Source organism: Lepidochelys kempii, chromosome 18, assembly GCF_965140285.1.
Source record: "Lepidochelys kempii isolate rLepKem1 chromosome 18, rLepKem1.hap1, whole genome shotgun sequence".
Lineage (NCBI taxonomy): Eukaryota > Metazoa > Chordata > Testudines > Cheloniidae > Lepidochelys > Lepidochelys kempii.
The window spans coordinates 7,069,235-7,088,906 of NC_136397.1; the positions used below are offsets into that span (position 1 = coordinate 7,069,235).

General features: G+C 53.8%; 1 protein-coding gene across 1 annotated transcript; it reads right to left on the reverse strand.

Annotated features, from left to right (window-relative positions):
- Window positions 1-6,385: 6,385 nt before the first annotated feature.
- Window positions 6,386-18,581, reverse strand: HSPB7 (heat shock protein family B (small) member 7). Its single transcript, XM_073317004.2, has 3 exons — window positions 18,185-18,581; window positions 14,093-14,229; window positions 6,386-8,871 (listed from the first exon to the last, which is right to left on the reverse strand). Exons 1-3 carry the CDS (start codon window positions 18,345-18,347, stop codon window positions 8,686-8,688), a joined length of 486 nt encoding a protein of 161 aa, XP_073173105.1. The 5' UTR covers window positions 18,348-18,581; the 3' UTR covers window positions 6,386-8,685.
- Between the last annotated feature and the right edge of the window lie 1,091 nt (window positions 18,582-19,672).

Sequence of the window (19,672 nt, forward strand, 5' to 3'; positions counted from 1 at the left end):
CAGGTTTGTTGTAGAAAGAGGACTTTTATACAAGGAAACTCTTTCTGGGGGACACCAGGAAGACTGGCATCCTCAGAGACAGTTGGTAGTTCCAACTAAATACCGGGCCAAGCTCTTGAGCTTAGCCCATGATCACCCTAGTGGCCATGCTGGGGTGAACAGGACCAAAGACCGTTTGGGGGGGTCATTCCACTGGGAGGGAATGGGCAAGGATGTTTCTACCTATGTCCAGTCTTGTGAGGTGTGCCAAAGAGTGGGAAAACCCCAAGACCAGGTCAAAGCTCCTCTCCAGCCACTCCCCATCATTGAAGTTCCATTTCAGCGAGTAGCTGTGGATATTCTGGGTCCTTTTCCGAAAAAGACACCCAGAGGAAAGCAGTACATACTGACTTTCATGGATTTTGCCACCCGATGGCCGGAAGCAGTAGCTCTAAGCAACACCAGGGCTAAAAGTGTGTGCCAGGCACTAGCAGACATTTTTGCCAGGGTAGGTTGGCCCTCCGACATCCTCACAGATGCAGGGACTAATTTCCTGGCAGGAACTATGAAAAACCTTTGGGAAGCTCATGGGGTAAATCACTTGGTTGCCACTCCTTACCATCATCAAACAAATGGCACGGTGGAGAAGTTTAATGGAACTTTGGGGGCCATGATACGTAAATTCGTAAATGAGCACTCCAATGATTGGGACCTAGTATTGCAGCAGTTGCTCTTTGCCTACAGAGCTGTACCACATCCCAGTTTAGGGTTTTCCCCATTTGAACTTGTATATGGCCGTGAGGTTAAGGGGCCATTGCAGTTGGTGAAGCAGCAATGGGAGGGATTTACACCTTCTCCAGGAACTAACATTCTGGACTTTGTAACCAACCTACAAAACACCCTCCGAACCTCTTTAGCCCTTGCTAAAGAAAACTTACAGGATGCTCAAAAAGAGCAAAAAGCCTGGTATGATAAACATGCCAGAGAGCGTTCCTTCAAAGTAGGAGACCAGGTCATGGTCTTAAAGGCGCTCCAGGCCCATAAAATGGAAGCATCGTGGGAAGGGCCATTCGTGGTCCAGGAGCGCCTGGGAGCTGTTAATTATCTCATAGCATTCCCCACCTCCAACCGAAAGCCTAAGGTGTATCATATTAATTCTCTAAAGCCCTTTTATTCCAGAGAATTAAAGGTTTGTCAGTTTACAGCCCAGGGAGGAGACGACGCTGAGTGGCCTGAAGGTGTCTACTACGAAGGGTAATGTGCTGGTGGTGTGGAAGAGGTGAACCTCTCCATGACCCTTGGGCGTATGCAGCGACAGCAGATCAAGGAGCTGTGCACTAGCTACGCGCCAACGTTCTCAGCCACCCCAGGACTGACTGAACGGGCATACCACTCCATTGACACAGGTAATGCTCACCCAATTAGGGTCCAACCTTACCGGGTGTCTCCTCAAGCTAAAACTGCTATAGAACGGGAGATCCAGGATATGTTACAGATGGGTGTAATCCGCCCCTCTGAAAGTGCATGGGCATCTCCAGTGGTTCTAGTTCCCAAACCAGATGGGGAAATACGTTTGTGCGTGGACTACCGTAAGCTAAATGCTGTAACTCGCCCAGACAACTATCCCATGCCACGCACAGATGAACTATTAGAGAAACTGGGAAGGGCCCAGTTCATCTCTACCTTGGACTTAACCAAGGGGTACTGGCAGGTACCGCTAGATGAATCTGCCAAGGAAAGGTCAGCCTTCATCACACATCTCGGGCTGTATGAATTTAATGTACTCCCTTTCGGGCTGCGAAATGCACCCGCCACTTTCCAAAGACTTGTAGATGGTCTCCTAGCGGGATTAGGAGAATATGCAGTCGCCTACCTTGACGATGTGGCCATATTTTCGGATTCCTGGGCAGACCACCTGGAACATCTACAAAAAGTCCTTGAGCGCATAAGGGAGGCAGGACTAACTGTTAAGGTTAAGAAGTGTCAAATAGGCCTAAACAGAGTGACTTACCTTGGACACCAGGTGGGTCAAGGAACTATCAGCCCCCTACAGGCCAAAGTGGATGCTATCCAAAAGTGGCCTGTCCCAAAGTCAAAGAAACAGGTTCAATCCTTCTTAGGCTTGGCCGGTTATTACAGACGATTTGTACCGCACTACAGCCAAATCGCTGCCCCACTGACAGACCTAACCAAAAAGAAACAGCCAAATGCTGTTCAGTGGACCGGAAAGTGTCAGAAGGCCTTTAACAAGCTTAAAGCGACACTCATGTCTGATCCTGTACTAAGGGCCCCAGACTTTGACAAACCGTTCCTAGTAACCACAGATGCATCCGAGCGTGGTGTGGGAGCAGTTTTAATGCAGAAAGGACCTGATCAAGAATTCCACCCTGTAGTGTTTCTCAGCAAAAAACTGTCTGAGAGGGAAAGCAACTGGTCAGTCACTGAAAAAGAATGTTACGCCATTGTCTACGCTCTGGAAAAGCTACGCCCATATGTTTGGGGACGGCGTTTCCACCTGCAAACCGACCATGCTGCACTGAAGTGGCTTCACACCGTCAAGGAAACTAACAAAAAACTTCTTCGGTGGAGTTTAGCTCTCCAAGATTTTGATTTCGACATCCAACACATCTCAGGAGCTTCTAACAAAGGGGCTGATGCACTCTCCCGTGAAAGTTTCCCAGAATCAACTGGTTAAAATCGTCCTTGAGATGTGGAAAATATTGTTAGTCTTTATGTACTTGGTAGTATATTTAGAGATGCATGTGTCTTATTAACTCTGTTTTTCCTAGAGCTCCAGGAAGAAATCCCAGCCAGTGTTTCACCCTAGCTGAGATTTGGGGGGCGTGTCATAAATATAAAGGGAAGGGTAAACCCCTTTGAAATCCCTCCTGGCCAGGGGAAAGCTCCTCTCACCTGTAAAGGGTTAAGAAGCTAAAGGTAACCTCGCTGGCACCTGACCAAAATGACCAATGAGGAGACAAGATACTTTCAAAAGCTGGGAGGAGGGAGAGAAACAAAGGGTCTGGGTCTGTCTGTATGCTGCGCTTGCCAGGGACAGAACAGGAATGGAGTCTTAGAACTTTTAGTAAGTAATCTAGCTAGGTATGTGTTAGATTATGATTTCTTTAAATGGCTGAGAAAAGAATTGTGCTGAATAGAATAACTATTTCTGTCTGTGTATCTTTTTTGTAACTTAAGGTTTTGCCTAGAGGGGTTCTCTATGTTTTTGAATCTAATTACCCTGTAAGATATCTACCATCCTGATTTTACAGGGGGGATTTCTTTATTTCTATTTACTTCTATTTTTTATTAAAAGTCTTCTTGTAAAACACTGAATGCTTTTTCATTGTTCTCAGATCCAAGGGTTTGGGTCTGTGGTCACCTATGCAAATTGGTGAGGCTTTTTATCCAACATTTCCCAGGAAAGAGGGGGGGGTGCAAGTGTTGGGAGGATTGTTCATTGTTCTTAAGATCCAAGGGTCTGGGTCTGTAGTCACCTAGGCAAATTGGTGAGGCTTTTTACCAAACCTTGTCCAGGAAGTGGGGTGCAAGGTTTTGGGAAGTATTTTGGGGGGAAGGACGCGTCCAAACAGCTCTTCCCCAGTAACCAGTATTAGTTTGGTGGTGGTAGCGGCCAGTCTAAGGATAACGGGGGTAATATTTTGTACCTTGGGGAAGTTTTGACCTAAGCTGGTAAAGATAAGCTTAGGAGGTTTTTCATGCAGGTCCCCACATCTGTACCCTAGAGTTCAGAGTAGGGGAGGAACCTTGACAGCAATACTGCATGTAACTAGTTCACAGAACTGGAGGGGGGTGTTGGGGAAATTCAGGGGGGTAAACACCCCCATGGGGGGGTCTAGGGAAATCCCTGGTGGGAGGGGGCCAGGTGGAAGAGATATTTGGCAGGCTGAGACCTTCTATGGGAGCCAGGCCCCATTTAATTGGCAAGCAGGCCAAACCCTGGGGCAAAGCAGGGCAAAGACCTGGGTTAGCTCAAAGGTCCCTCTCTGGAAGGGGCCAAATCCAAGTAGCCTGTGAGAATGGTAGGATTTGAAGCTGGTTTCCATCCCCGCACCCCACCCCCACTCATGGGGATGTCCTTGTGTCGGGGGTTTTGGTCAGTTCGGGTTGGATCTCGGTTTCCAGCTGGCATCCATTGCTGTGACATTTTAATCCACTCTATTAAGCTGTGGTGGGGGAGGAGAGGGGAGGGAAAGATGCCCGATGTATCAGCTGAAAAGAGACTTGGGGGTTCTGCTGGGTGCCCCAACCCCTAGCTTTACTGATCCCTGCCTCTTCATCGCAAACAGCAAGGAGCGCATTGGGGTGAAAGGATTACCTGGCGTCGGTGAAAGGTCACGGGGGAGCGAAGGGGATCCCACCAAGGGAATTCAGACTAGTTAGCCAGGCTGCTCTGGCTGAAGCTAGGAGTTTATTCCCCCTTCCCCCCCATCCCTGGCTGCATCCAAGCATGGAGTTGGGGGCTCTCTGCAGAGGGAGGGGGAAGTGTTACAGCCATTTGCAGCTCCTGGCACCCCGACCGCTCCCCTGGGCGAATCGGGTGGGGTTTGACCTTCCAATGTCTCCGATGGGCCTGTGTTCGAACAGCTGAGGTGAAGAGCTTGGAAATAGACTGGAGGGGAAGGAGTGAGTCACCTGCTCCAGGAATAAACTTTTCGACAGGGCCAGGGCAGCCGGGATGGAGGGCAGCAAGTTGCCAACGCCACCCACAGCAGCGGGCACGACGGGTGCCGTGGCTGGAGCCACCTGAGACTGTCCGATCAGAGAGAGCCCCCCGCCCCCATGAGCCAGTCCCAGGCACCGCTGAGAGGCAGAGCATGGCCAGAGATGCAGGACAGGAACTGGGGCAGAAGGTTATGACTCCAGGATGGTACCTGAGGCATATGAAACCTAAGCCGGGGGATCAGCTCAACACCCCTCCTCCTGGCACCATAGGGATGCCCTGGACTCAGTGTGCTGGCAAGTGGGGGGCACCGCATCAAGCTTCTCGTGCACTGATGTCCAGAGCCCAGAAGAGAGCTCTGAGCCAGCAGCTCTGCCCGAGGGCACCATGGTGGGGCTGAATTCGAGGCCAGCTTGCAGTACGAAGGACCTCAAGTGGCTTCTCTCCAATGGGAGAGTTCAAGCCTTGCCTGGAGCCTGCTGCTACCGGGCCTTATTCACTGGTTGTGTATTTGTGTGGCGTGAGCATGCGTGTGCAGGGGTATGTGCGTAGGCACTGTGTATGGGGCAGGCATGTGCAGGGCGTGCGAGGGGCGCGTGCAGGGTGTGTGCTCAGTGCAGGTAGGACAAGACTTGGAGAGTGTAGGGGGTGCTGGCTGGATGCCCCGGCAGCCCAGACTTCGTCCATAAAGCTCAGCCATGGACTCCATGGGCGAGTTCAGTGCCTTGATCTAGGGGCACCATGGGACGCTGCCCCAGACACAGCACATGCTGTGAGGGTGGAGGCTGGCGCTGGGGTACCGCTGGCAAAGGATGTTCGGTCAAGGTGCAGGCCAGGCTTGTCCAGCTCTGTGGCCATCATCAGCCCCAAACTCTCTGGGATTCCCCAGCTCCTGGCAGTGGTCACGAGAGCCCCGAGCCAGGGGGTCATCTCACGGGCATTGTAAGGAACGAGCTAATCTGCCAGTGACAACCCCCTGACCCTCCTTATGGGCCGGCCAGATCCCTGTGCTATTGCCCCCAACAGCCACAGGAGTGTGAAGCATCATTGCAAGACCAAGCCAGCTGGAGAGCCAGCCCTGGTTGCTGACGCCTGCTTAGGGCTTTGACTCCTAACAGTGCCCAGCCCTCCGGCTGCCTGCCAAGTATGTGGGAAAAGAGGATATTTAACAATCAATGAATGTAGGTGAAAGGTGCCGGAGACGGACCAGAACAAGCACAGGCCATGGCAGTGCAGGGTCCCTGCTCTGATGGGGGGCAGCAGTCTTGACCTGCAAGGACCCACGTCCTGTCTCAATGTCCCATTCGATCTCCGGTCCCTCTGTTGAGGGTGCCCAGCTGGGCGTTTGTGACGGAGGCAGCCCCAGTGGGCTCAGGCTCCCCACACTCCTTGCACGTGGCTCACAGAGCAGTGGTGAGAAGGGGCCCAGCTGTGATAGCGAGACCAGACGCCTCTGTCCTGAGTCCAGATGGATTGACTGGAAACCGCTTCCAGCGCAGCGTGAGAACGGCGGGGGACCGCTCCCCAGCACGGGGTGGCCGAGAGGAGAGGAGCCTGGGAGAAGCTGCGATGGCAGCCACTGGGGGTGTCATGGCTGTGCCCCGTTCCCCAGGTTCTCCAGGGGCAGACAGTAGCAATAGCAATGAACCAAGAGGATGCGACAGTCAGGATTTACCAATCATTTATAACAAACCAAACCAATTTATATACAGAATAACTCCAGCATAGGGTCAATGGGAAATGCAGCCTCCCTCCCCCCCCGAACGCCCCCATGGCAGGTGTAGCCATGTGCTATTGGCTCCTTCCCTTTATTCAGTGCATGTATGGATCACGCTTGACACACGCCCACTGGGAGGAAGAGTTGCCAAGGCTAGGCTGATCTTGTGGGCTCCTCCAACCCTCCTGGCCCTTTGCGTGGGGACCTGGCTCCAACTGGATTTAGAGCTGTCAAACCTAGACTCTGCCAAATTGTGTCTCCTTCCGTGTGTCTGTCCGTGCCCCTCTCTCTTCTCCGCCCTCTGTACACATGCTCAATGTTGGACTCCTTCGGTTCCCCTGAGCCCATTGCTGGGCACAGGGGGTGCTGTCTGGTGCTCCTAGGTTCTGTTCCCAGCTCTGACTCTTGTGCCTTGAGGAATGGGATTAATGGCTGTATAAGCAGGAACGATCCCCTCCCAGCACTCACACTATTGGTTCTGGTCAGACTCACCCTCCTGGGATTTGCCCCTCAATTCCTGAGGCAGGACTTGTACTTACAAATATAAATAAATCATAACCCAGACTCCCTCTCAAGCTGTTCCTACAGATTCCCTCCTGCATCTAGTTTTCTTGGAGCTTTTTATACTCCTGAACTGTATCTAATGAGACCCACCTGTTCTGGCTGCCATGGTGAGTCAGTAAAATAGCTCTGTGCATCTTAAATGCAGGGTCTTAAAGCCTGGCACCTGATCACAGTGCTACTTACTGAACTCTCAGGGCTGTAGTGAGGCTTGGGTGGCATGTGTAAAATTCTCTATAAGAGTTGGGACTGACCCAGACTTCAGACTTGGATTTGAGCATCGCCAGAGTTCAGGAGTGTTTGGATCTGAGGGTACAGTTGGGGACCCCCCCTCTGTGCTACACAAATGCTTGAGTAGGTCTTTCCCCCTCCCCACCAGAGGGAGCACTGCCCCAGGAACGACCAACGCCTTTGTTCAGCGAGAGTCCCACCAGCTATTTAGCTCTTATCCACAAGCTCCAACTTTCTCACTGGGCAAAATCTGTGCGCGGAGGTGAATTGTAATAGTTCTACGAAAGACCCTCCAGGGCCAAATACATTGATTCCCAAGGGAGTTCCACTGGTTTACACCAGAGATGAATGTGGTGATCCTGTGTCTAAAACTCTGCCAGGGACTCAGTGTTGTTTGGTCTTATCTTGTGTCATACAAACCGAACAGGAGGGGGAGCGACACAGCCCGATGCTGATGTCATGTAATTTCCTTCTCCCCCCATGCCCTGCTGCACAGCTCTGCTGCTCTGGGACTTCCTTCTTATCACCCCTCCCAGTGGATTTCCGCTTACAGAGCCGCTGATGTCTCCTGGGAAACGGGAGAAATCTTATGCACAGAAACACTTCTGCTCCCATCTCTCTCAGGTAGAGCTCAGTCCGAGGGATGAAACTGGTGAGTTCTTCTCATTAGACCCAATCCATCCCTGGTGCAAGCTCCGCTGAAGTCAGTGCTCTCGAGTCTCCTCTCACACCGATGTAGATCAGGAGTAACTCCATTCAGTGGGGCTACAGCAGTGTAAAACCAGGGTCAGAGAAGAATCAGGCCCAGTGAATTTTGTCTTATAAATGAATAAAATGTTAGCCCAAAACGGTCTGCCTGCATCTCCCTATACAGAAATTGTTTTTTGAACCTCCCGAGGGCTAGGCCCTTGGTCAGTTGAGGACCTCACTGCCTACTTCCCTAGGGTGGGACAACCTGCTACACCTACTAGCCTGGGAAGAATTTGTTTCCCATCGGGACAAGAGTTCCAGCTAAACTTTCCTCCCAGTTGCGTCAGCACAAGCCCATTGGGCCAGATCCTGATCTCAGTTACGCTGGGGTAAATCCAGAGGAGCCAGGGCCAAATCCTGCTCTCTCTGAAGTTCGTGGCAAAACTCCTAAGTGGTGCCAGGGCTAAATCATTCTCTCATTAAAGTCAGGCATAGGGGCCAATTGGAAGTCAACAGCAAAACTTGCAGGGCCAGCTCCTGAGCTGGTGGAAATCTGTATAGCTCCCTGGACTTCACTGCAGTCAAATTAAGTCAATGGGGTCATACCGCTGGACAGCAGCTCAGGATCTGGCCCCCAATGACTTCAGTGGGACCAGGACTTTGCCCCTATGCTGGTGTAACTGTGAGCAGAATTTGGCCCAATGTCCCTTGCTTTTGTTGAAGCGTTGAAAGAAGCCCCAGCTGCTCTTTAAAGAGTCGTTTCTAGGGCATCTCAGGCCAGCTGCTTCCCCTTGCCCTGCCTCACCCCCCTGGCGCCAGCCACTCAGATTTTGATTTCAGTCCGGAAGGTCTGCTGGACATGCTCTGTGTGTTTGGCTGGGTGCCGCTTGGCTTTGACGGTGAGGGTGCCATCCACACCCAGGGCAGAGGTGACGGACGTGGGGTTCATGTCTTCAGGCAGCTGGCACTTATGGGTGAAGGTGTTCATGACGGTCCCATCCGCGGCTAGCTGGAAGGGAGAAAGAAACAAAGGTGGGTCACGCTGAGGGATACAGCACGGGCTGGCATGGCGGCCTCTGTTTGCCCCAGGCCATGGGTGAAAGAATGTGGACCCTGGGCCAAAAGGAGGGTTGCTTCTTTAGGGCAGATAAGGAGAAGAGATGGGAAAGCTGTTGTCTGTTCTGGCTCTGCCATTCCCTGCTTGTGATCTTATGTGAGTCACTTCCCTGCTCCTTGTGATTTCTAATCAGATTTACCTGCTCCCCAAGTATGCTGGGTGGCACCTGATATTTACGAGTGGCTTGGACTGGGAAGGGAGGGAGTGGTTAAAGGAGACTGGGCGTCATGACGCCGGAGTCCTGTTCCTGGATCTGCCGCTGTGCACCCTCTGCGCTCTGGTGCCCCGCATCTGACAAAAGGACTGAATACCAACTGACCGCCGGGATGGGGTGGGAGCTTCATTCCTAGGGTTGCCAACTTTCCAATTTCTGGCTGCATTTTCATTTTGGCTGAAAAGTTCATTCTTGCCCCCTCCTCTGTCCAAAGAGCCGACACCTGAGCCTCACCGTCAACAAGATCACATTTAGATCAGGTGAAGTGTTTCCTCTTTGTGCTGTTCAGAGAAAAAGTCCAGGGCTCAAGTAGGCAAGTCTGGTAATAACCCCAACAAGGCCGCGGGTAGTTAGGACCCTCTTTAAGACACATCATTGAGGGAAGAATGTGGGGAGAAGGGGAGAGATTGACTCTACTGAGCTAAACCTCCAGCGCCCACACCAAAAGGTTCCTAAAAAAGTTAAAGACCTTTAAATAAACTCCAATTCTGGCACAATGACACCCCACCCCCCCCAACACACATATACCCACCAGAAACGAGGGTCAGCACATAGTAATTTCAGGGAGTTGGGATCTGGGAGGGGGGCATTGTGGTCTCCATGTTTTTCCTGGGGAATGAGGGAGAGGGGAACTGGCTCTAGGTCCTGCAAAGGGGCGGTGGGGAGTGTGCATGGGCAGGGTGCATGCCTGGGAACGGGGGGGGTGAGGCTCAGAGCCAAGGCAGCCCCATTGAGGGAGAAGGGCGCATGGGGGTTTTGCAGCTGCAGGGGCTGGCTGGGGACACAGTGGCTCCAGGCTGTGTGTACGGGGGAGGAGGGGGTCGGCAGCGTGGTGAAATGCTGCTCGCAGCCCCCGCTCCCTCGCCAAGCAGCAGGCGGAGCCCCTCTGCCCAGGGAAGCAGGGGTCCTGCCGCCGGGGCTGAGCAGGGACCCCCTTCCCCACGGACTGCCCCTGGTGCTGGGCAGGGGGCACAGCAGGTGTGCGGAGGAGGGGGAGGGGTGCCCTGTCCCGGCTACTCATCTGTGCAAGGTGGGAGCTGGCGGCGGCGTGGCGAAGTCGCTGCCCGGGGGTCCCCTGGTGCCGCGGGGCAGGAGCAGCAGCAGGAGTGGGGGGGAGCAGTGGAGACTGGGCTGCTCCGGGGCGCACTCTCGCTGCCCATCCCCACTGCTGCTGCCACTGGGGGAGGCGGCGTGTGAGAGGTGGGTGCACACTGGGGGAGCAAAGCGGGAGGGCACGGCCACTTGCTGCTCCCTGGTGCCGGCTCTGGGCCACGATCCCCTGGCAGCGCCTTTCTTCCTGTCTGTCCACCTACATGGCCCCAACTGTTCCGGCACCCCTGCAAGTGGCAACCGGACTTTGGCTGTCCGGTCCGTGTTTCTGACTGGACACTGTCAGGTGCCATTTTTGACTGGACTTTCCGGTCGAAAATTGGACACCTGGCAACCCTGCCTTCGTTCCTGGTTGGAAAGCGCTTTCTGACTGCAGACAGAAGGTGCTGGAGATGGGCAAAGGCCTGTTATTGTGGGGAAGGCCTGTCTGTGCGTCTTCGGAGGCACTGCCGGGCCTGCTCCATGGTGGGGCGGCCACACACGCCTCTTGGAGCGGATGGCATTGCTCTCACAGGTGGTGTGCGGCGTCAACGGTTGTGAAGGAGCTCTAGGCCCGGAGGAGCTCACATCTACTCAAGTAACCAGCCTCTCCCAAGGGGTACCACTGTAGGGAGTGTGGAAGGGGACATGGCTGTGGGGCAGCTGTAGCTCACAGCACCTCCTAGTGGCAGAGGCTAAGACTGGGGTGGCTGTGAGCTCCCTTCCCACCCCCTCCAGCTCAGATGAGTTGCGCTGAGTCTGAGTTGTTCGCGGAGGTGTTTCCAAACGAGGAGGCTGGAGCTGCAGTCTGAATGGAAGCACAGTAGAGCTTGGGGAAGGTTACATCATTCTGCAGCTCCCCCTGGAGCGATTAGGCGCACATCATTAGAGCCCAGTGCACTGTGTCCCCGTGGATACTCTCCAGAACATAGTGTCCCCAGAACCTGGCCTGGGAGTGAGCAGATGTCGGTGCACGTGAGCGGCACAGAGCCCTTGAATGGCAGAGAAGATCAGTATGTACCAGCCAGCCTCATAATGAATTTAGCACCAGGGAGAGGTGACAGCACTGGAGAATGCTGTCCTCATGCCCTGTATATCCCCAGGACGGGTGCAGCCTGGGCACTAGCAGGGCAAGTTTTCCCGGTATTGTCCCATTGCCAGTGTGCTTTGATGCTGCCCTAGAGGGACCTCCTCTGGGGCGGAGAGGGCAGCATGTGCAGTCTAGGGGGGTCTACCCTGTGCTAGCTCTGCTGCCAGTGCTGGTGGTGTGATTTAGGGTCCTGCCTGAGACCCATCAAACTCATGTCATATGATGGCCTCCAAACTGCCCTTTAATCAACGAAATAGTCCTGTACCCGGTGCCTTATGCACACTCCGTACCACATGCTCCTTGCCCCGAAGAGCAGCTCACAATTGGAGTTAGGACAAAGCCAAGAGAACAGGTGAGGTCAGCTCGGATGTAAGGGCTATCAAGGATGAGATGGGAAGGGAACCGGCCGCAAGAAGAAGGGGGGACTCTGAAGAAGTGGATAGAAGATGCCTAATAGGTGAGACCAGCTGTCCAAAGGGCAGGATGCTAGAAGACATGAGGCCCAGAGTGGGAAGAGAAGAGAGATGTGAGTGGAGCAGGATCTCCAAGGGCTGGGTAAGGAAATTGAGTCTGATGGGGTGAAAACTACCAGGTGATACCAGCATTCAAGCGCAAACCACCGACAGATGGCAAAAGGCCCCCGAGCCCAGTAACGGTCCCCTGAGCCAGCTGACCTGTTGCTATCTACACTTCAGCATAATTCAGGAGCTCATTATGGGGGTGGTCCTGGCTGATGCTCCAGCAAGCTGCAGTGGGAAGGATGATCCAGGTATGGGAAAGGGGCCCATGTGCCAGGAGGAAAACCCTGGAGCAGCTCGGGAGGGGGGTTAAAGAAAGGAAAGTATTGATGGCAGGTGGCTCAGGGCCTGATTCTCCTCTCACTCAGGTGGATGTAAATCAGGAGTCACTTCACTGAAGTCAGCGGAGTGACACCAGCATATATGAGAGGGGGTCCATGCCCAGGTCTTCTGGCACTTTCCAAAGCAGTTACAGTAATTTGTATGGGCAGAGTCACCAGCCTGCGGTTGTTCTGGGACAGCATCTCCCAGCACCCATAGTGCTCTTTCCCCAAAGGTGCTGGAGGGGATGGTAGAGGGTACTGAGAAGGGAGATGTCATTTGAGCTGCCACAAAGGGGTGGCACTTGACTTTGGGATGATAACAGCGTTTACCATCTTGGGCCAGGTGACACCTTAGAGTGATGAAATGGGGCAGTGTGTGAAGCACAGCCCCGAGCAATCTCGGGCTTCCCAAAGTACCCACAGAGAGAGCGAGCTGTGGGAAGGGAGGGTTCTGACCCAGCTCTCCCATGCTTCTTCTGGTAGTTAATAAATCAGGTCTGATTCTGGTCTCGCAGAGGTGTAAATCACCAGCCACGCTAGTGAAGTCATTGCAGCCCCATTGGCATAGGTGGACCAGAACACAAGCTCTGGCGCGCCTGCTCCGAACACAAGCTCTGAGTCCCAGATGCTGGACAGAACTGCCCTGCCTGCTGTGGAATCTCCTGCAGAGCCCTCGCTCAGCACATCGCCCCACTCCATCCTGGGGCAGCGATCTGTGTTGGGACGTGATGGGGCAACAGGGTGGTGAAGGGGCACAAGTCTCCCAGCGTGGTGACCGGACCAACGAAACCCACAGGACCAGCCGTTAAAAGTGAAGATGAGAAGATTCCACTGGGACAAGCATCCCGAACCCCAGATACTGAACTGAGCTTAGCCAGACCCGCAGGGTTCAGGTCTAGAGCTTGGCCTGGAAATCCCCCAAAATCAAGATGGTTAAACCTCGAAAAAGGGACAGGGCTGGTTTCAGACTGAGAGGAAGGTCTGGGGGTAACAGGCCCATTAAAGGGAACTGGGCTTAGGGATCCTGTTCCAGGCCTGGTGTTCCCAGCTGGGCCAATGAAGAGGGCAGGGCAGCACCTGGGGGCTATAAAAGACCAGTCAGGTAGCCGGCAGGAGAAGAGAGCTGTTAGAGAGAGAAGGTGGTTTCAGGGAGAAGGTTGAAGGCAGGAATGCAGCATGGGTGTTTGAGGCAGGCGGAGTGGAAGAGGGAGATGCCTGCTGACTCGGAGCGGGGCTGAGGGCCAAAGGCAGGGAAGCAATTGGCACCTCCCCACTGATGTCTCTTTGCTGGAGAACTGGACTCTGAGAAGGCCACGGGGAGTGAGGGATGCTCCCAGCAGAGAGGCTGTGCGGGTTCCCCTGGGAAGACCAGGATTGCACCCCAAAAAGAAGGGCAGAGGGCTGGAGGCGTGGCAGGAGACACTGGGATCTGGTGAGAATGAAGCCAGGTTTTAAGGGTTCCGTGTTCTGGGGGTGATCTGGACTGTGGATTAGGGACTGTTTGCACTATTGAGGGATTTGAGGATCAGCTTCTGCCAAGTTGGAAGGGACTCAGAAAGGAAACTGGGGTGAGAGGCCACTTGCGGGGCTGCCCTGTGGGGAGGCCCAGCTGGGTTTGAGTTGTGGGGGCGCAGGCTCAGCCTAAGCTCGGGGCCGAGGTCTGGGTGGAGATTTGGGACAGGGTCACTGTATTTTGGAGGAACACATGGCCTGGGACTTGGTGTACACCCCTGTCTTGTTCTGCCCATGACTCCTACAAGACTCTGTCAAGGGGACAGATCTACCCAGGGCAGAGGGAGCATTATGGGCTGAGGGAGTGGCCAGTGCTGCTACTCCAGGCCCTGTGCACATGGAAGGCCGCTGTGGTGGAGCCATTCACCTTCTCGGCGTGGACCTCGATCTGGTTGTTGGAGGTGGTGACAATGATGTCCTCGGGGGAGAAGTCGCTGACGTCCACGGCAAACTGGTAGGTGTCCCCCAGGGTTTTAATGTTCCCCATGTTGCCTGGCCGGGCTGCTGGGAGAGGAAAGAACAAAGTGAATCATTTCTGATCCCTGTGCAGGGATTTCTCCCTGTGCCTGGGGTAGATCAGGGCCCATTCCAGGGTGACACGGGAATCCAGCTCTTTACCAGGAGCTGCTGTATACAGCTGGGTATGGAAATCTGGGAGAGTTTCTTATCCTTGATTGGAGCAAAGGAAGATGGTTCCCCACCACTAGATATTGGGCATGATCCCAAAGTCAGAAGGAGTCTTTATGGATTTTGGATCCGTATTAGTGTACCCCTCTCGCCTTATCAGTAACCCAAGCCTGGAGCTATGTACTCACCAGAAAAGCTTTTGATTGTCAGTGCTATTAAGGATGTATGGCAGTGGGGGGAAGAATGCTTGGGAAACCAAGGACTTGACTTTCAAAACTGCTTGTGCAAAGACTCATCGAACGGCGCATGTGCAAAATTGTTTGTGCAGTTGTGAACTTGATTTGCGCACAAAGTTACTGTGATTGCATTTGCACAAGCAAAGATGGCAGTTATGCATCTAACTGGCCGTCTGCATTTGCAATGACCAGATTCACACAGGAGTAAGGGAGCGGCCATAGTCAGACCAATGCTCTGACCATGCTGACCATGGCCAGTACAGGATGCTTCAGAGAGGGGTGTAAGACCCTGTATTGGACAATTATGGTGTCAGCTATCCATGGAAGTTCTTCCTGAACCAAGTTAGTGGTTGGCTAAGGCCCTGAGCATGAGTGTATCCTTCATACTCATTTTTAGCCTGCTTAAGGTAGCTGAGTGTTCCCATATCCACAGAAATGCCTAAACCCTTTTTGAATCCTACTGAGTTGTTAGCCTTAATGACACTCTTGTGGAGGTGAGTTCCATGAGTTAATTATGCCTTGTTTCCTTGTATGTGTGTGCAGTTGTGTGCCTCCTAAAGTCATGAGCTACAAACCTTCACATGCAACTATTCCTAGTTAATGCTGGGGGGTTCTGCCCTTGCTTTGACACTGAAGGTCTCCTCAGCAAGGAGTTGCACAGTGAAACTAGCTCCTTTTCCTTCTTTCACCAACCCTGGTTTTGCCCAGACGTGGTCTGTTCCTACTCTGGGATCTTCACTCTGAAAGAAATACTACAGTGCTCCACAGCAGTGGCCCCTGCCCTGCAGCAGGTAGGTCCCTGTTGTAAGGTGTGATGTTCAGGATCACGACTACAGAATAAGAGGACTTGTGGCACCTTAGAGACTAACCAATTTATTTGAGCGTGAGCTTTCGTGAGCTACAGCTCACTTCATCGGATATGCTCAAATAAGTTGGTTAGTCTCTAAGATGCCACAAGTCCTCCTGTTCTTTTTGCGGATACAGACTAAGACGGCTGCTCCTCTGACACCTACTACAGAATAGTGCTGTGTAATGGGCCTGACTCTGCTTTCACTTTCCCCTGGTGTAAATCTGGAATAAGACAATGGGCTTGTATTGGAGTAAGTGGCAGCAGGTCTGTTCCTATGCTGTGCTTCAAGCTCATCTTTCAACACCAGGATCTCCTCGTGATGAGTTTGCAGTTCTCAGCTTTGTTCGTCCTTTGGGGGGGGAGGGGCAATGGTATTTTGCCACCCCCTGGAACTGATGGCCGCCACGTGGGCCAGGCTAAGCTGCGATGCTTGTACAAAACCCTTCTGGGATGGTTCTGCTGGAGTCCCACTGTGCTCAGTTATCTGGTCAGTCGATAAAAAGCTGCGTTTTACAGAGCTGCGTCTGTCCTCACTCAATCTAACTGCACACAGCAAACAACTCATCCCCCTCCTGTCTGCGAATCACACCCCGATTTTTATCAATTTGTCCATTTTATGCAAAAAAATCACCCAATAAACGGTTCATGGAGAACTTCGAGCTTGCCCTTTGCCTATGAATGGTTCACCTGGACCCTGCACTGTTGGGTAGGGGTGGACTTCACCCCGGTGCAGGGGGCCCCTTCATGCGTCACTTACGTGCTTGGGCCCACACACACCTCTGTAGAGAGGTCAATGTGCCCCCATGGGACTGGCTGCCTGGGTAAGTCACGTGACATTGGTTCTCTTTCTGTTTCCTCACATCAATCTCTTTTTGGTTCCTTGAACAAATGACTTTTGGCTCCAAGACTCACTTTCATTGGCTCTCTGGGCGAAGGAAACATCCCTTGTGCCCGGGCTGGTGAAAACCAAGGGAAGAGGCTGCGTCAAAGCCCCTCAGGGACACTTAGCCAGATAAATCTCCCCAGATGCTTTTTCGTAGAGTTGGCCTGTCCTGCCCTTTATGGACTCTCACTACTGAAACACTTCAGAGGACCCCCAAGATGGTAGCAGAAGTTTTCCTCTATATTCCTCTGGCTCCTTCTGTTGTCCCCCTTCCCATACAGATCAGCTGAGAAATCAGGGGCATGAGGGTGAGGCCCCTGCCCCCCGCTGACATGCTGGTGAGGGCATAGAGGTTGTTCCCCAGATAACCTCAGACAACACCTTCTCCTCTGTCAGCCCCGCTATTCTCCATGGAAACAAAGGCTGCCTCTGGCCATGGACATCAATTCCTGCGATTTCCCTACAGACGTCCCATTGAACACGTGCTCGGGTGTCGTTTCACCCCCCACCCCCAGTGAGTCCTGTACAAACACCCAGCAACCGGGGGCGAGCCCGGATCCCTTGTCTTGCTGAATCTGGCACTAGGCAAGTCTAGCACAGCAGGGACGACGTGGTCTCTGTCCCACATGTAAAGTGGCAAACTCAGGATTAGGAGGCACATCAGTTACTGCCCAGGCAATCCCTGGGGGAACGAAGGGGTCGTGTTTCCTCCCCCCCGAGCCCACCAACTTCTGATGTCCCATTGGGGTCTCCCTCAATGCAGCTGCATGGCTAATGCATTTACACATAGGTCTGCCCCTCACCAACCTCTCATAGGGGGTAGCGCCTCCATCAGGACTGGAGTGTCTGGGAGCTCTCCCCTGGTTTGCACTCCTGCCCTACAGCGCAGCCCCATGGCCAGTGCTCCCAGAACGTCTGCTGCTGCGGAGGATGGAACAGGTTCTGCCCATCGTGTGGATGCGAGTAGCCTCCCCGGGAGCTGGCATTGCCCAGTCCTCTCTCCCTGCTTTCCCCCTTGAAAACAGGCGGGGAATATGCTGGGAACAAGCAACCGAGAGAAAACATCCCCCATGCTGGGAGATCCGGACTTCCCCCCTGCCCCAGCTGACTCCTCCTAGAAGCCCAGGTCTCTGGCTGCAGGAGTCATGACTCCCCAGTTACTGCTCTGTGTTCTGTACAGCTCCCCGTGCTTTGACAGGCTGGGGTTGCGGTGGCTCCGAGCGCCCCTACACTGCCCTACTGATCTCTACAGCACCCCCTGCTGACATGTGGCCAGCACTGGAAAAGTTGGGAGCCTCCCCACAGCCCGCAGCTTGAGCTGGGATGCACGTGGCTGTGAGCGCCTGCACCCTCCCCTAGAGCGCCCCCTGCTGGGAGAACTGGAGCTAGAGTCGGTGTAAGAGTCCCCCTCGTTCAGGGCTCCTCCAGCTTGCTCTGTTGTGCCTCTTGCTGGGGTCAGCTGAGGCTGGCTTGTCTGTAAGCTGTTCTACACTTGGCCCTCCTGCTCTGCTCCCTACCACCCGGCCTGCTGGGGGAGGAGGGAGCTCGAGGGGCCAGGAGCTTCCCTCCACCAGCCCATGATGCAGCCTCATGGTGACTCTTCAGGAGCTGGAGTAAGGACAGCGGTAAGAAAAAACCCTTTAATGCTAAGGGACGGACACAAAGGACCAGCTGGGAGACTAGACTGTTCTTCAGTAGAAGCAAGTTTTATCGCCATAGACAGAAGCAACCACCCGATCGCTCTGCCAACGAACACCCTTGATTTCCAGCCACAACCACTGCCCGCTTTGCCCCACTTCCCAGCCCGCCCGCAAACACTGCCGCCAGATCTCAGGCTGCACCCGCTGGCAGGTGCCAACTTGCCTGGGAACACCAGGGGCTCGTTGCGCGGCCTCATGAAGTTCCCGAAGTCGTCGCCGAACAGCCCGCGGGCTTTCTCCATGTGCTGATCCCGGGCCGGGGTGGGTGAGGAGCTCTGGTGGAAACTGCGCTCCGAGTGGAAGGCAGGGGAAGATTTCAAGCTCATTCACCTCCAGAGCCTTGTGGAGGGCGAGTGGAGAAACAACCCACCAGTCAGCCAACCACAGGTGGCGGGGGGGGGGAATCCTCTTCTCTCCTCCTGGATGAAAATGGGAATCGAGCTTGTTCTGGGTGTCCCTGCCACTGTCCCCTTTACAGCAGGCTGGGAGGATGGAGCCAGCACAGTTCAGAGGCAGCTGATGGGCTTATAAAGCCCCTTTAGGTTCTAGGCTGCCTTCCAGCCCTCTTGAAATCAGGCTAAATTTAGGTGCTTCTGCATCACTTGGACGGCCGTGGAAACTTTCCCCTCCGCCAGAGCTCCAAACAAACAGCGTGGAGGAATCTGATCTCATTGCTGGCATTCCAGCCCGCCTGGATAATGCAGCTCTCGCTGGCTCCTGGCAGCACCAGGCTGCTGTGGGCTGATGGCCCAAAAAAAGGAAGTGTGTGGGGGGAGCGATATGTGCAAGCTCTGAGGGGAAAGGGATGTGTACTGATGTCATAGCATAATGTCCATTCTGGGATGACTGGGGGGCGATGGGACACACGGCTGCATTAATAACGCCCTTCTCCCATCTGAGGGTCTGCAAGCATCTCACCCCGCATGGGAGGTAGGTGTGTGCTAGCTGTGTTAGACAGGGAAACTGAGGCATGGCAAGGCGACGGGACTGGCCCAAGGTCACCCAGCAAGCCAAGAGCAGAGCCAGGATTAGAAGCCAGGAGCCAGGCTTTGGCACCGTTTTCCTTGATGACCCTACTTTCCCATCTGCTAGCCTTTGCTAGTCCCTAAGCACTTGGGAAATGTCACAGTGTCGGATGCAAGGAGAGGTTAGTATTGGGGAGATGAGGTCAGGGCTCTGCAGTGCCCCCTTCCTGAGGAAGTGGATAAAGAGGAAGGGCAGGTTACTGGTGCCTTTTGCTCCTTATCTGACAAAAAGAACAGGCACAGTTAGGTCATAAATTAACCTGATGATTGTCAGAGTGACTCGGCCCCCTTCTGAGCCGAGGCTTCTTCTCCCAGGATGGGGCGGGGGAGGGAATTGGCATGAGCCAGGCAAAGAAAGGAGAATGGGTTAATAATGGGTAGCTACGGAGCAGCTGGAAGGCTTCTGCTCCTGGGGCGGTGTGGCCGGAAGAGAGAATTTAAACAGGGTAGAGAGAGCGTAAAGGATCTCTGAAATGGGGCTGCAAGGCAGGGAAGGGGCTAGGGTGGGGAAGATCTGGGTCCAGGAGCCCTGGAAAAAGAGCTGGGTTAAAGAAATAGTGAGAGACCCTGAAAGAAAGTCTGAGACTGAGTCGAAAGACAGCTAGGTCTGCAAAGGGGCTGAGAGT

What these genes read in the sequence shown, in the direction of transcription:
- HSPB7 (XM_073317004.2), bottom strand. Translation starts at nt 18,347, where the DNA reads ATGAGCTTGAAATCTTCCCCTGCCTTCCACTCGGAGCGCAGTTTCCAC. An exon ending in CGAGCCCCTGGTGTTCCCAG is followed by an intron (nt 14,230 to 18,184) that starts GCAAGTTGGCAC and finishes TTCCTCTCCCAG; the next exon opens with CAGCCCGGCCAGGCAACATG. An exon ending in TCGAGGTCCACGCCGAGAAG is followed by an intron (nt 8,872 to 14,092) that starts GTGAATGGCTCC and finishes TCTCCCTTCCAG; the next exon opens with CTAGCCGCGGATGGGACCGT.